This window comes from Tiliqua scincoides, chromosome 6 (genome assembly GCF_035046505.1).
Source record: "Tiliqua scincoides isolate rTilSci1 chromosome 6, rTilSci1.hap2, whole genome shotgun sequence".
Classification (NCBI taxonomy): domain Eukaryota; kingdom Metazoa; phylum Chordata; class Lepidosauria; order Squamata; family Scincidae; genus Tiliqua; species Tiliqua scincoides.
The window spans coordinates 41,509,680-41,522,685 of NC_089826.1; the positions used below are offsets into that span (position 1 = coordinate 41,509,680).

The window sequence follows — 13,006 nt, forward strand, 5'->3', positions numbered from 1 at the left end:
TGGCAGTGGTGTCAGAGATGTATGACATCCATGTTAGGCGCTGACCAAAGGATCACATCCATGGGAGGAGACATGGGAGGAGACTGTATCTACCTCCACACTCCCCAGCATTGGTCAAACACCATAGATTCCCCTTGCCATATGTGGATGGAGAAAGTGGGGGGAGATGGCCAATGCCCATCACCAGAAACCTGGGGAGGCTCAGATCAGGGTTTTGACCCAGGACTTCCTGCAAGCTGGTGTCAGCATGGATTCCAGTAGCAATTGTTTGCTAGTAACAGTGCACTCTCCATGATTAATCAAATTTTGTGCAATGTTCTGCTAGGTTCCAGCCCTGGACACACCTAAAATGGCAGTGTACCTGACTCATTTAAAACCACTGGACTATACCTCAGACTCTACCATGGGACCACTTCTGGCGTCCACTTGCTGACCTGGAGGAGTCTGTTCTCAAGCCTTGCCCAGGCACAGGCATTTTTTCCTCTCCAGAGTTTACAATCCCAGTTGCAATCCACACAAACTAATCACTTTGGCATGACACATGAGCACAAGGTTGTAATCCTCTAAGCCAGCAGTCCCCAAAGTCCTACTTGGAGTTTGGAACCCCAGGTATGTGGTTGCAGGGTCGGGGCCTGGGACAGGGTGGTGTACCAAGGTGCTGCAACATTGCAGGGACCCAAGGGCTTTCCCCCTTACCTGGGGGTTGGTGATGGCCTTCCCTTAAGGGGGAATGACCCAGTTTTGCTTCCCAGTGGTGGGTCGTGACCCACCATTTTGGAAACCACTGCTCTAGGCCAGTGTTTCTCAAACTGTGGGTTGGTTGGGTTGCATAGCACCTAGCTCAGCTTCCACTGAAAATACAGAGTTGAAAATACAGGGTACAGAGCTGCTGGGTGGGTGGGGGGCTTCTGGTGGGAGAGAGGCATAGTGCTTTGCTAGAAAGGGCGGAGGGCTGTGTAGTTAGAGAAGGATCCAAATCTATGTTCTGCTTTGACTTTTGATCTGGAACGTTTGGAGTCCAAGCTATGCAATATAATAGCAAGAGCATGCTGTGTAATGGGACCTTTGCCTGATCATGGTTTAGGTTTAAAACCTACATTGATAATGTCACTTCCAGCCATGACATCACTTCTGTTGGGTCCTGACAGATAGTCTTTCTAAAAAGTGGTCCTGGTGCTAAAATGTTTGAAAATTTTACTGTTCTAGGCACACTTACTGGAGAGTAAATCCCACTGCAATGCAATAAGTAAGACATTTCTGAATAACCTTTGCAGGATCAAGCTACCTAAGAGTTTCAGAACAGGTGACTGAGTTTAAGTGGATGGCTCAGTCTGTGTTTATTCACAAGTAAATTCAATTGTGCTTATTTGGACTTACTCCCAGACATATGACCTCAGCCCTATGCACATTTCTTTGGAAATAAGCCTCCTTCTACTCAGTAGAGTTTAGAAGTTCTGAGTAAACTTCCGTAGCACTGCCTTGGTCTGCTCTCCAAGCTCTGGTGAAAGTAGCAGTGTAGTCCACTGTCTTGATTACAAGAGGATTCCGAACAAAAAGCATTTTATTACTAGGGAGACCAGATACATAAGAACATAAGATGAATCCTGCTGGATCAGGCAAAGGTCCATCTAGTCTAGTTTCCTGTATCTCACAGTAGCCCACAAAATGCCTCAGACAGCACACAAGACAACGAGAGACCTGCATCCTAGTGTCCTCCCTTGCATGTGGCATTCTGAGGTAGCCCACTTCTGAAATCAGGAGGTTGCACAAATCCATCACAGGTGATGGCCTTTTCCTCCAGATATTTGTCCAATCCCCTTTTAAAGGTATCCAGGCCAGATGCCATCACCACGTCCTGTGGCGAGGAGTTCCACAGAGTAATTACACACTGGGTAAAGAAATATTTTCTATACAAATCAGGGACAGAATGCCTATGCCTTTATCCACTGCATAGAAGAGGGAATTTTGGCAGGTGCAGCTTTTTAAACTTTTCCAGGCTGAGGTGCACCAGCCCCAAATCTCACTTCTATACAATGGTTAAAGGTATAGGCACTCGGCCCATTTTGGATCTGAACACACTATTAGAATATCTTTTTAAAAATTTCAATTATTATTGTTTCAATAATTTCATTATGAAGGCAAGAATTGTACTTTGGAACATTTTGGGCTGGCAACAACAACATGGTCCGGAACTGAGAACAAAGAGCAAGTCCCTACTCTGGCCTCCTTTGTTGCACAAATGCAACCAATTGGTTTAGCCAAGCAAAAGGAGAGGAAAGGTTTGAGAGCCCAGACCTATGCATGTTTACGCAGAAGTAACTCCCATTATAGTCAATGGGATTTACTCCCAGGAAAACATGGATGGGATTGCAGCCTGAGAGTCCCATCCTAGGCATGTCTACTCAGAAATAAGTCCCATTATAGTCAATGGGGCTTACTCCCAGGTAAGGGTGAACAGGACTGCAGCCTAACTCCCTTTCTTGCCCTGTTCCTCCCTGACCCAGGAGAGCAACTGGCACCCAAGATTCCTGCAGGATGCAGACCCCACTCAGTGCCAGGGGACTTGCAGGATGCGCGGGCAGCACAGGGGAGAGAGTAAGCTCCACCCCGTTCCTTGAAGAGCAGCGCGCTTTTCTGGTTTGCGGCCGAGCTCGGACACCGTAGCCGCGACTGACACCCCTAAGGCGCCGATTGGCCGGGCGAAGTGCCCATCACGGTGTGTTCCGGGGGACCGCCCAAGTAAGCCGAGAACCACTAACAGGCGGCGCGCGTGCGGGTGAGCGGCTGAGGGCGGGTGAGCGGCGCTCTTGAGGGCAGCGGCCGTTGGAGGGAGGGGTGGCGGTTGCTGGGGGCGCGCGTGTGCTGCGCTACGCTCCAGTCGGCGGCCGCCCTCGGGGCCTGCGCAGCTGGAAGGCGAGCCGCGTCTCCTTTCCGCGGCAGCCCTCAGTCTCGCTCGCCGAGCCTGGCTTCAGGCCGCCCCTCCACGGAGCACTGGGCCGGCGACGTGCTCCTCGGCCCCGCGCTGCGGCCTTTCCTGCCAGCCGTATGGCTCGCTTCCGGGGACTGCGCTCCTCGGTGGCTGTCGCCCCCTGGAAGGGGTTCGGCCTACTCCTAGGCATCACTACTCAGAAGTAAGCCCCATTGTAGTCAACGGGGCTTACTCCCAGGAAAGTGTGGGTGGAATTGCAGCATGAGAGTCCCATCCTAGGCATGTCTGCTCAGAAGCAAGTCCCATTAGAGTCCATGGATCTTACTCCCAGGAAGGTTTGGATGGAATTTCAGCCTCAGGTGGTGGTCTAAACACAGTGATGTAGAACTCTGCTGATTCCCTAGTGAACTTGCACAGGATCGTGCCGGGACTTGGGTTGCAGCCTGTGCATGAGCTTGGCGGTGAGGCCCTTTAAAGTCACACCTCACCAGCTGTGTATAGGATTGCACTATAATGCACTTCCTATAGCTGGTGCTTTTGTGGGCTGGAACCTACTTCATCAGGTGCATGTGTTGCATTGCAAGGCCTTAGGCCCTATTTACACTTGTTTCCCTTGTATGGTGAGTGTGTGTAAGCATATACGAATCTTCTATACATATTGGGCATCTGATGACATGGTCTGCTGCATACCGAGAAAGCTTATGCTGTCATAAATATGTTTAAGATGCTACAATGCTCTTTGGACCAGTTCACATGAAGCTGAACCAGCCACACACATTAATTGATGTATGTGCACCTCTTGTTTTCTCCCTTTGCTGTCCCCTTTTCTCTACTTATCTCCCTAAATGTGTAGTAGTTTGGATGACCCCCCCCCCCAATTGATTAGGGAGATAAACAAGAGTTGGAAGGGTCAGAACATGTGGGCATACATGTCGGTTAATGTGTTTGGCCAGTTTAGGCTTTAAAGCAGGGGTGCTCACACTTTTTTGGCTCGAGAGCTACTTTGAAACCCAGCAAGGCCCCGAGATCTACCAGGGGGGAAGGAAGCGTCTGACAGACACCCCCTTTAATGTATGGAGCCCCTGCTGGAGTCTAGTCAGTTTCGTCAGTTTTGTTGCTGCATGCCTGAAGAGCAGCTAAAGTGTCAGTTTCAGTGTCAGTTTAGTGTCAGCTAAATATGTCAGTTTTGTCTAGTCACTAGACGAAACTGACATATTAACAGTTTGGAGAGACAGGGCTCTGTGATTTACTCATTTTGCCTTTCGATCTACCAGTAGATCGCGATCCACCTATTGAGCACCCCTGCTTTAAAGTATTCTTTAAGGCCCTTGGTTGACTAATGCAACTTTTTCTCTGGAAGTTTTTACCAGCAAGGTGATTAAAAGAGCCCAGAAAAGATAAATGTAAATAACAGCAGTCCTTTCCAGATACACTAACAAGTGGTAGTAAAGCAAAGGTCAAATGCAAGTTACTCTCTCAAATTCTTGATTGTTGCACTCAATTGCATGTAAATTAGCCCCCCCCAAGCTAAGATTGGCTCCCAAAGTGGCACACAGTTAAAATTATGCCATTTTCTTCTAGTTCCTGGCAGTTGATGACATAGATGGAGGGGGCAGAAGGAGCTGGAATGCCTGATGCCAGTCCATAGAAGCATCATCTCTGAGCTAATGTTTTTCATTTTTTTTCTGCCCTTCCTCTGTGATGAAGGCTGCAATCCTAACTACACTTTCTTGAGAGTAAGTCCCATTGAATAAAATAGGACTTACTTCTGAGTAGACCTGGCTAGGAGTGTGCTCACAGAATGACCTGTGATTCTCTCCTTTTCTCTTCTGCCCCATCCCTCCTAATCCTCAGCTTCTTGATTGAATGGGGGGTTTGTATGAGTCTCTGATTCTTATCTGACACTCCAGTCACAATAATGTGTGGCCTTTTGAAGTTTTAAAGTAAATGTAACAAATAATTGGCACATTAAGCATAAGAAGGAAAGCTTTTTTTCTTTTTATGGCTCACAGAAAATCAGTTAGAACTGACTGATCAAGTGACACAGAGACGTTCAGAATTCTAGATCTCTAGTGCTCTTTTGCAAGAAATGTTATTTGAAAAGCTAATGTTCTGTGAGTTGTATATAAGCTCTCAGAAAAGCTTTAAAAAGTAGTTGTGGAAGTGTCAAATGTTAAGTTACTGTGAACTTTAGCTGTTTTTTTTCTTCATAGGCATATTTTTCCTTACAGTTTGCTTACAGAACTATAACCTGAATGCTGCTGGTGGATCTCTGTTCATTATTCTTCTTGAAGATTCTGTCCCAGTAAGACAAGTGTGCTTTTCTTTTTCTTGGGTTCTTCTACGGAACACAGGTAATTTTCAAGTCTCCTGAAGGCAATAATATTGTCTGTAATAGCCCTGGGAATAATCAAGTTATATGGAGCCTAATTGAGTGATTAGTCCTGGTGCTAAAATGTTTGAGAACCACTGCTCTAGAAGCTGTGAAATGGACATACTTTCACTAGAAGCACAGAGTTGGGAAGAGTGTTGTGACAAATAAAATTGTGAAAAATATATCACAAATATTGTGCTATTTGAGCAAATGCAACCAAAACCATGACATGCTCCTAGAAGGCAGCTTTACTCAAGCAATTGCAAAAGCAATGATTTGCAGAATGGAACTGAATTTGTAAGGATTATTTGCACTAAATACAGAAGAATCCAATGCCTATTTAGTCTGGCTAGAGAACAAATTTGACAAACTTTGTGGAACATTCTTGCCAATGTAGCTTCATGTTTTCTGAGACATGACTTAAGTTATTTTTCAATGAGTTACAGCCTTATGGTAATGAATGCTTTAAATAGCTGTAGTGTAGGATGTGTGTATTTTTCCTAGATTCACTCTTTTATATATAATCCATATCCAGCCTGATGAAAACAATCTCAATTCCACAGTACTGTGAAGTTCTTCTGTAGAAAGACTACACACAAAAATAGAAGCCGTATCTGCTTTGAATTTTGTCAAGTGGTGAACAGATGTTTTGGATAATTGTATACGAAGCTTCTTATTAAGAATATCAAACTTATGTAGTTAACAGGCATTTGATTTTATGCATTGTCTACAGAGCTGCAGTTTTAAGCTTCTCTTTAAAAGGTATTTTTTGTTTTATCCTCTGGTTTGATATTGACTTCCCTAGTGAATACGTTTGAGAGTCTCTGCACTGCCTTGGTTTGCTGAGTGCTTGTTTGTGATCTGTTTCCAGTTTGCATTTCAGCCATTTTCTGTTTCTTCATTTAGCTTCCCAGGTCTGCCAAAATGAGTCTGCGGAAACAAACCCCAAGTGATTTTTTGAAACAAATTATAGGAAGGCCAGTTGTTGTAAAGTTAAATTCTGGAGTTGATTATCGAGGTAAGTTTTTCCTATCTTCTCCTTCAAACATCTTGATATATTTGTTGCTTTTTCAGGTAAGAGGTTTGTATTCTTTAATTCCTACAATTCAAACATGATCTGGGGTTATTCATGCACAGTTGCTGTTCTTGAGAATGTGGTATTAGAATGAGCTATGTGGTAGTAATTGAAAAGTATAGAAGGGGAAAATAGTGTTCTGCATGATTTGATCATGATGGTATGAATCCTCAGCAAGAAACTTAATTTAAAACAAGGCGCTTGACTGCTTTCTTCAGATTCCTGCACCATAGAACTGTTTCCCAAATCTCCAACTTTTGGTTTGTGACTTAATTAAAAATCAACAAATGGAAAAGAGCATATGAGATCTATGATCAATTTGTATCTTGCAGAACTGTCATTACAGGCAAAAGCCTTTAGTAATAGAGTGGAAATTTAAGGTATAACTTTAGCTTGAATCCCTCAATATATTGGTTGTGGATTTATCAGCCCAATTGTGATCACTGTTGTTCTCTCGCAGATAACAGTGAACTGTTTACCAGGGCCAGGGGATGCTTCAGTAATACACTACTTCCCTTCTAGGCAGCTGAAATCACCACTTGAAAGTTGAAGAACAGAAGCAGAAATGGCAAGGAGATCAGTGTCAGTGGAATGCTGGCTGGCGCTGGGTTAGCGCCAGTGGTACACTGGTGCTCCACCACTTGATGATCACGAATTGCCAGGCAGTGGGGAGATAGGTGGGGCAGGGAGGAGGTGTTTCAGGGTGGGGGGAGGTGGAGGGAGGGCAGGGAGAGGGTGGGAAGGAAGGAGGTATGCTGGGGGGAGGGAGCAGGGTGGAGGGAAGTCAGGCCCAGTGGAGCTTTGCTTCACTGGATTCTGAGCTTCTGTGTTGGGCCTCCCGCCCGACACAGAGGCTCTTAATTCTATGCCGACCCTTGGGTTGTTGTAGAATCAAGTAGCTCCATTGCAGGGCTACTCATCTTACCCAGGGAAAGGGGATGAAAGTTCCCTTCTCATGAGGAACCTCTGCATTGCCTGCTGAGTGTGCAGGATGCAGTGGCAACCATTTTTGGCGCCACTTCGGCTCTGGACGCCAGGCAGCAGCTCAGGATTGCACTGCCCATCACTTTATAGCAGAGGTGTTCATACTTTTTGGCAGGAGGGCCACATCATCTCTCTGACACTGTGTCGGGGGCCGGGGAAAAAGGAATTAATTTACATTTCAGATTTGAATAAATTTACGTAAACGAATATATTAGAGATGGAACTTATATGAGTGAATGAAGGTCTTGCAATAGCTCAAGGCCTATAAAAGGCCTTGCACAAAGCAAGGCTGGCCTCTCCTTCACTGCTGCTGCTGCATCACAGACATGAAACAGCAAGCAGTGGAGGAAGCCCTTGTCCCACAGCTCATGTGAGAGGTCAAGCAGTTGCCCTCATGCTGAGAGAAGTTGCATTGGGCCAGCACAGGCTCCAGCAAGTCTCCAGAGGACCAGATGTTCATTGAAGACTGGGGGCTTCCTGTGGGCCAGATTGGGAGTCCCTGAGGGCCACAAGTGGCCCCCCCCCCGTGGTTTGGGCATCCCTGCTTTATAGGAAGAATGAAGGTGCAGCAGCAACTGTACAATAATCAACCAGCATTTTCACTAGTTGTGTTTCATCCTGTCCAATAACTTCTGTAATGACATGTGTTTTATTATAGCATTTTTTATGCAACCTGAGTGTTTAACAACCTCATAAAACAAAATAAGTGTTTTATGCAACCTGAGTCTCTTGATGTTTCTAGGTGTTCTGGCTTGCCTAGATGGGTACATGAACATAGCACTGGAACAGACTGAAGAGTATGTAAATGGGCAGTTGAAGAATAAATACGGAGATGCCTTTATACGAGGCAACAATGGTAACTATGCTTAGCTTGAAGAGGTTTGGCTTTTGTAAATTGAGCTGCTTTAAGTGCTCGTTTCTGATACTTCAGAGGCAAGTACAAATGTCTGAGTCAGTATTCCAAGGGTTGGATGAAGGAGGTGTGAAGTATCAAAGGAGGTCGCTGCTTTTCTTGTGCAACTTTTGGTGGTGGGATAGTGGGGATAAAAAGGGGTCTGTGACGAGCAGGATTTTGTTTCAAGTCTTGTCCAGTTTTGGAGAGATTTTGCAAGTCCCCCTTCCTTTTCGGATGCTTTTCACAAGGGTGAAATCGTATGGATGACTTGCGCCACTTACCTTCTGCAAAGCTGTGTGGAGCTGAAATAAGACCCTGGTCTTCCCTTGATTCCTTTGCATGCACCAGAGAACTGGGCAGGAAGGGAGAGGGACTGGGTGGTTTCTGCTTCTGCAAATTAGAACAATTCTCTTCTGCTACAGATGATGGTCTCATTGACTGGTGGAAGGGACAATTAAAAATTACTGGGATATTTCCTGATGATCTAGAAATACAAAGTATAGTATATGTGTAGTCCAGGACATACTGATTACAAGAAGTATCTGGAAAAGGGACATACTCCTTTCTGTGGAACCTAAAGCGTAATTTCAAATACTTAAGCTTTCTACTATCCAGTTGGATACACACATGGGCCAAAGCAAGGAAACGGCCACTAGTACTACTCTGCAAAGCGTTTATGGTACAAAAGTAGGTTCTTTCAATTTTGATGCTACTGTGTTTGTGTAACAGGCTGCACAAGCTGTTGTGCAAGTATAAAATTATCTTTTGTGCAGTAGCTGCACAATAGCTGCTGCTGCAGCTTTAACCTTTACAAACATGCTGTAAAGCAAGTTTGCAATGACTCATGAGTAGGTAGTGCTGGCAGGAAGGCCTGTGCCACTGATGCCTGATCCGGAGCCGTAGCTGCTGTTGCAGGCAGGTTCTGCGCTGAGTGGTGCTGGGGTGAGGAGGGGTGTAATGGGGTAGAAGAGGGCAGAATAGGGGGTACATCAGGCCCAGGAGGAGGCTTCCCTTCCTCAGAGGCCTCCTCTGGCATATCCTGTTCCCCATCTCAAGCCCCCCCCCCACATGAGTCGTCTTGGACTTGTGCCAGTGATTTTGCTGCTCCTAACAGCACAGGATATGCCATTGGCCACTTGACCCTGCTGTTGGTTAAGATTAGGCTGCCAATTAGTTTCACTCTTCTGATGTCATTGTGAAGTGTGAAATGGCCCTTACATAAGCAGAAAAGCTCTCTAGTGAGTTAAAAGGAACCTTTGGATCCAGCCCATAGTCCTAGAAGTTTAATTAAATAGTTATTACTCCTACAGTTCACAGATTGTTATGTATCAGTAGTGAATTTATGTAAAGTATCAATTCTTTTTTTTCCCCAAAACAGTTTTGTATATAAGTACACAGAAGAGGAGAATGTGAGCATTCCTGAAGATGGAATATTTTGTACCGCAACTTGTGTTTCTTAACATTGTTTTATTTGTTGTATTCTGCTGTAAAGCTACAAGCCTGTGAGGAAGGATGAATATTTTTTAATATGTAAAAATAAAATAGAACATTTTTCTGGCATTCAGTTTGAAATACTACTTGTGTTGTAAATTGGAAGGCAATAAAAATGGAAAAGAACATGATCTGTGTTTCTTCTGTAAAGCTATTTTAAAAGTCATGGCTACTGCACAAACAATTCCTGGTTAAATAGTAATGTCACACTGAAACTTTGCTTTTAGGCTGCATAGGCTTAAAAATCTGTCTTCAAAATTTTCTGTGACTGAAAAGAAAAAAAGAGGGTTGTTTGAAAGAAAGCAGCCCAATTTTTTTCTTCAACTCTAGTCATAGGGTAAGACATCTGTTTACTTACTGAACTTAACCAACAAAAATTTTGAATAGGGGTTGAAGCAGTAAGAAGTAACAGGATAGAAGGAAAATCCAGGGTTTAGTGTCATGCCAACTAGAAGTAAAAGCAAACAAGTGAGAAGCTTTTCTGTTTGTGTGCCAGCACTCCAAATCCTAGCAACTCTTTTCTCTTCTGATTTCAATTAACTTCTGTCCCGCCCATTATCACCAGACTGGGTGGCTTTATACATCTGTGTTGCTGCCATTTAGAGCAGGATATAGACATCTAACATCTAGAAACTATTTCATAGCTGTCATTTTAGAGTAAGCAATAAAATAGTCTGGTAGTTTTTGTTGTAACACATATAAGGAAGGTCTGTGTGGGGTTGCCATGGTCTGGAATGAGGAACTTAAGCCTGTATAGCTATTAGCCATCCTTTACATTGTACACTACTTTCTTTCCTTCAGATATTTGTGGCAGGATTTGTTTACCTAGATGTCCCAGCTTCTTACCCAGAGAAAATGGAAGAGGAGAGGGAAAGTTTAGCACTTTCGTTAAAACTCAATTGCTTCAGATCATAATTAAAATCTTAATGGCAAACTATTCAGAAGTAAATCCAGTTGTGTTTAATGAGACTTACTCACAGGTAAGTATAAGTAGTGTTTGAAATTGGTTTTGATGTGCTTATGAAAACATTCCCCCTTTCCTCCCCCCTGTAAAATGGTTTAGGGAAGCTAGAGCAAGAAGGTCAATAAATGCAGTATGCTGAACTGTTTGGTATAAGGTTACAAAAAACCTCAGCATGGGGTACCCTGATCCAGTTTATTATTCTCTTAATGCTGCTTTTAAGAATAGCACTTACTTTTTTGCACTTTGCATGAATGAGCCAAAACAATTGTGTGAATGCAATACTGACACATTTCAAGTACTAGAAGGCTTTTATTGCAAAGAAAGAATGGTAACATTTGAAGAAGAGGAATTAATAGCTCTATTTTAAACATTCAACATGGCTCTAAACAGTGTGCAAAGATGAGAGCATTTTATAGTGAGCTTTCATAATTTCTTGACAAGGGACTGAGAAAGGCCTATCATAAATAAAAATACCAAGTTTTTTTCTTGTAGCAATAACTTCTTAAAGGAAATGTGTGGGACTCTTAATTTCACTGTGCAATATTTTATTGGTTGGGCAAAAAGTATTGCATCCCATCATTTCCTAAAATGGCTTTGGGAAGTAACTTGTTTTGTTCTTAAAGCTCTATAGCGGTGTATTTTTTTAATTCTTAGTAGAAACCTCTTTCCCTGCAGTTGTTTACTTCTGTCACAACTATATAAACAGCATCTTTCTTCAAGAACCCTGATCTAGACAAGTACATGCACAAAAATGCATTGTCCAATAAAATGGTTGGAGGATTTAGGTTCCCACCTGCACTCTGTTTAGGAAGACACCCCATGTAGTAGGAATGGGAGCTGCCTTAGATGTATTAAATCTGGCTGTATGCAAAGTGAATACATATATAGATTCATGTCTATTCTGTTGTTGATCCAGAAAGGGTAATCAGCAATGGGTATAAAGATTGTTTTAAAAGAAAGTACTGTATTGAGTGAAGAAGGCTTAATCTCAAAGCACTGAGGACAACTGGACTGCATTTTTACTGTCTGCTTTAAACAAAAACCCTTTACCACAAAGAGGAGTGCATGTAAAACCAAAACAAGCAAATTAATCAAATGCTACATGTTGTCAGTTCTCAGACAAAACTAGAGGCACCTGGATTTCTTGTTGCTGCAGTCAGTAACTTAAATACAGTGTTAAAAGTATTGTAGTTCCTTGTTTTAAAAGATGGGATGATGTGGATTAACCTGTGGAGACTATTTTTTAACTGGTTTTGGAATGTCTGCCAAAGGCTAGTTGAACAGTTAAGGTGTGGCAACTGTTTTCAAATGTCCTAATTGGATCAAAATGTCTCCTGTGGACATGAAAGTGAAGATACTCTTCATATAAAACATGACTTGAAGCAAAAATAACTAAAAGTGAGGAGTTTTCCTTTGTATAGGCTGTTTTGCTACCCCTTATAATTACATTTTCCTAAAGGGGAGAATACATGGAAATGCGAGTCAACAGTATCTGAACTATCCAGAGTGTCTCCCCAGTGCCTATTTGGAAACATTCATCCTCTCCATACCCAAAGCACTGGAGTACATCTGTTTTTATTCTTCTATAATCATAGAGCCAGATCAATATAACACCCTTCCATGTGAATTTCTAAACATTAGCATTTCAAGATGATGAATATTAAAATACCTATTGCTGAATTGAGATCTTCCTTGGAGGCCTTGCTTTGAACACCTCCAATAGCTGCAGAATGGAGAATTGGGCCTTCTCTGCAGTGATGCTGAAGCTGTGGAATTCCCTTCCTAAGGAAATTCACCTTATTACTTTCTATTTTGTTACTTACTAGATATTGGACCAAGGTGATTCTCTTCTAGAGAACTTTTGGTATCCTGGTTAATAGGTCATTCTCTCTACTGCTCTGCTAAATGTTGCTTCTAATATAACACATTAGTTCCCAACCTTTAGGAGCCTGTGCAAAAATTGGAATAGAACGATGTGCAATACCAGCTGTGGGCAGTCTCGGCCCTCTCTGGTGGTCTGTGGGGAAGCATCTCCCAAGTGAGCACTCCCCCATGAACCACCAGAAAGAATAGAGAATGGACTACCCACAGCCACAGCCTTTGGTGTCTCCAGTCTCTCTGGTAGTTCTTAGGGAAGCATCTCCCAAGTGAGCATTCCCCCACAGCCTACCAGAGAGGGTGGAGAATGGAACACCTGTAACTAGTACTTCAGTGCTGGCTGCAGAGAGTTTGTTCTCTTCCCTCCCTGGTAGTCTGTGAGGGAGTACTTGCTTGGCAGGACACTGCAAGTGATC

At 43.4% G+C, this 13,006-nt stretch overlaps 1 protein-coding gene across 3 annotated transcripts; it reads left to right on the forward strand.

Moving 5' to 3' along the window:
* The first annotated feature begins 2,724 nt into the window (after positions 1–2,724).
* On the forward strand, positions 2,725–9,879 carry LSM6 (LSM6 homolog, U6 small nuclear RNA and mRNA degradation associated). Of its 3 annotated transcripts, none has more exons than XM_066632571.1 (5): positions 2,725–2,776; positions 5,161–5,283; positions 6,210–6,321; positions 8,105–8,218; positions 9,636–9,879. In XM_066632571.1, exons 3-5 carry the CDS (start codon positions 6,228–6,230, stop codon positions 9,668–9,670), a joined length of 243 nt encoding a protein of 80 aa, XP_066488668.1. In that variant the 5' UTR covers positions 2,725–2,776; positions 5,161–5,283; positions 6,210–6,227; the 3' UTR covers positions 9,671–9,879. The 3 variants fall into 3 exon arrangements, with proteins under 3 accessions (XP_066488668.1, XP_066488670.1, XP_066488669.1); XM_066632573.1 differs by having other exon boundaries at positions 2,726–2,794; XM_066632572.1 differs by lacking the exon at positions 2,725–2,776 and adding an exon at positions 2,824–3,131.
* Positions 9,880–13,006: the final 3,127 nt, after the last annotated feature.

Excerpts from the sequence above, each read along its gene's own strand:
- LSM6 (XM_066632571.1), top strand. The coding sequence starts at position 6,228 with ATGAGTCTGCGGAAACAAACCCCAAGTGATTTTTTGAAACAAATTATA. Across the intron at positions 6,322-8,104 it reads TTCTGGAGTTGATTATCGAG|GTGTTCTGGCTTGCCTAGAT; the intron begins GTAAGTTTTTCC and ends TGATGTTTCTAG. Across the intron at positions 8,219-9,635 it reads CTTTATACGAGGCAACAATG|TTTTGTATATAAGTACACAG; the intron begins GTAACTATGCTT and ends TCCCCAAAACAG.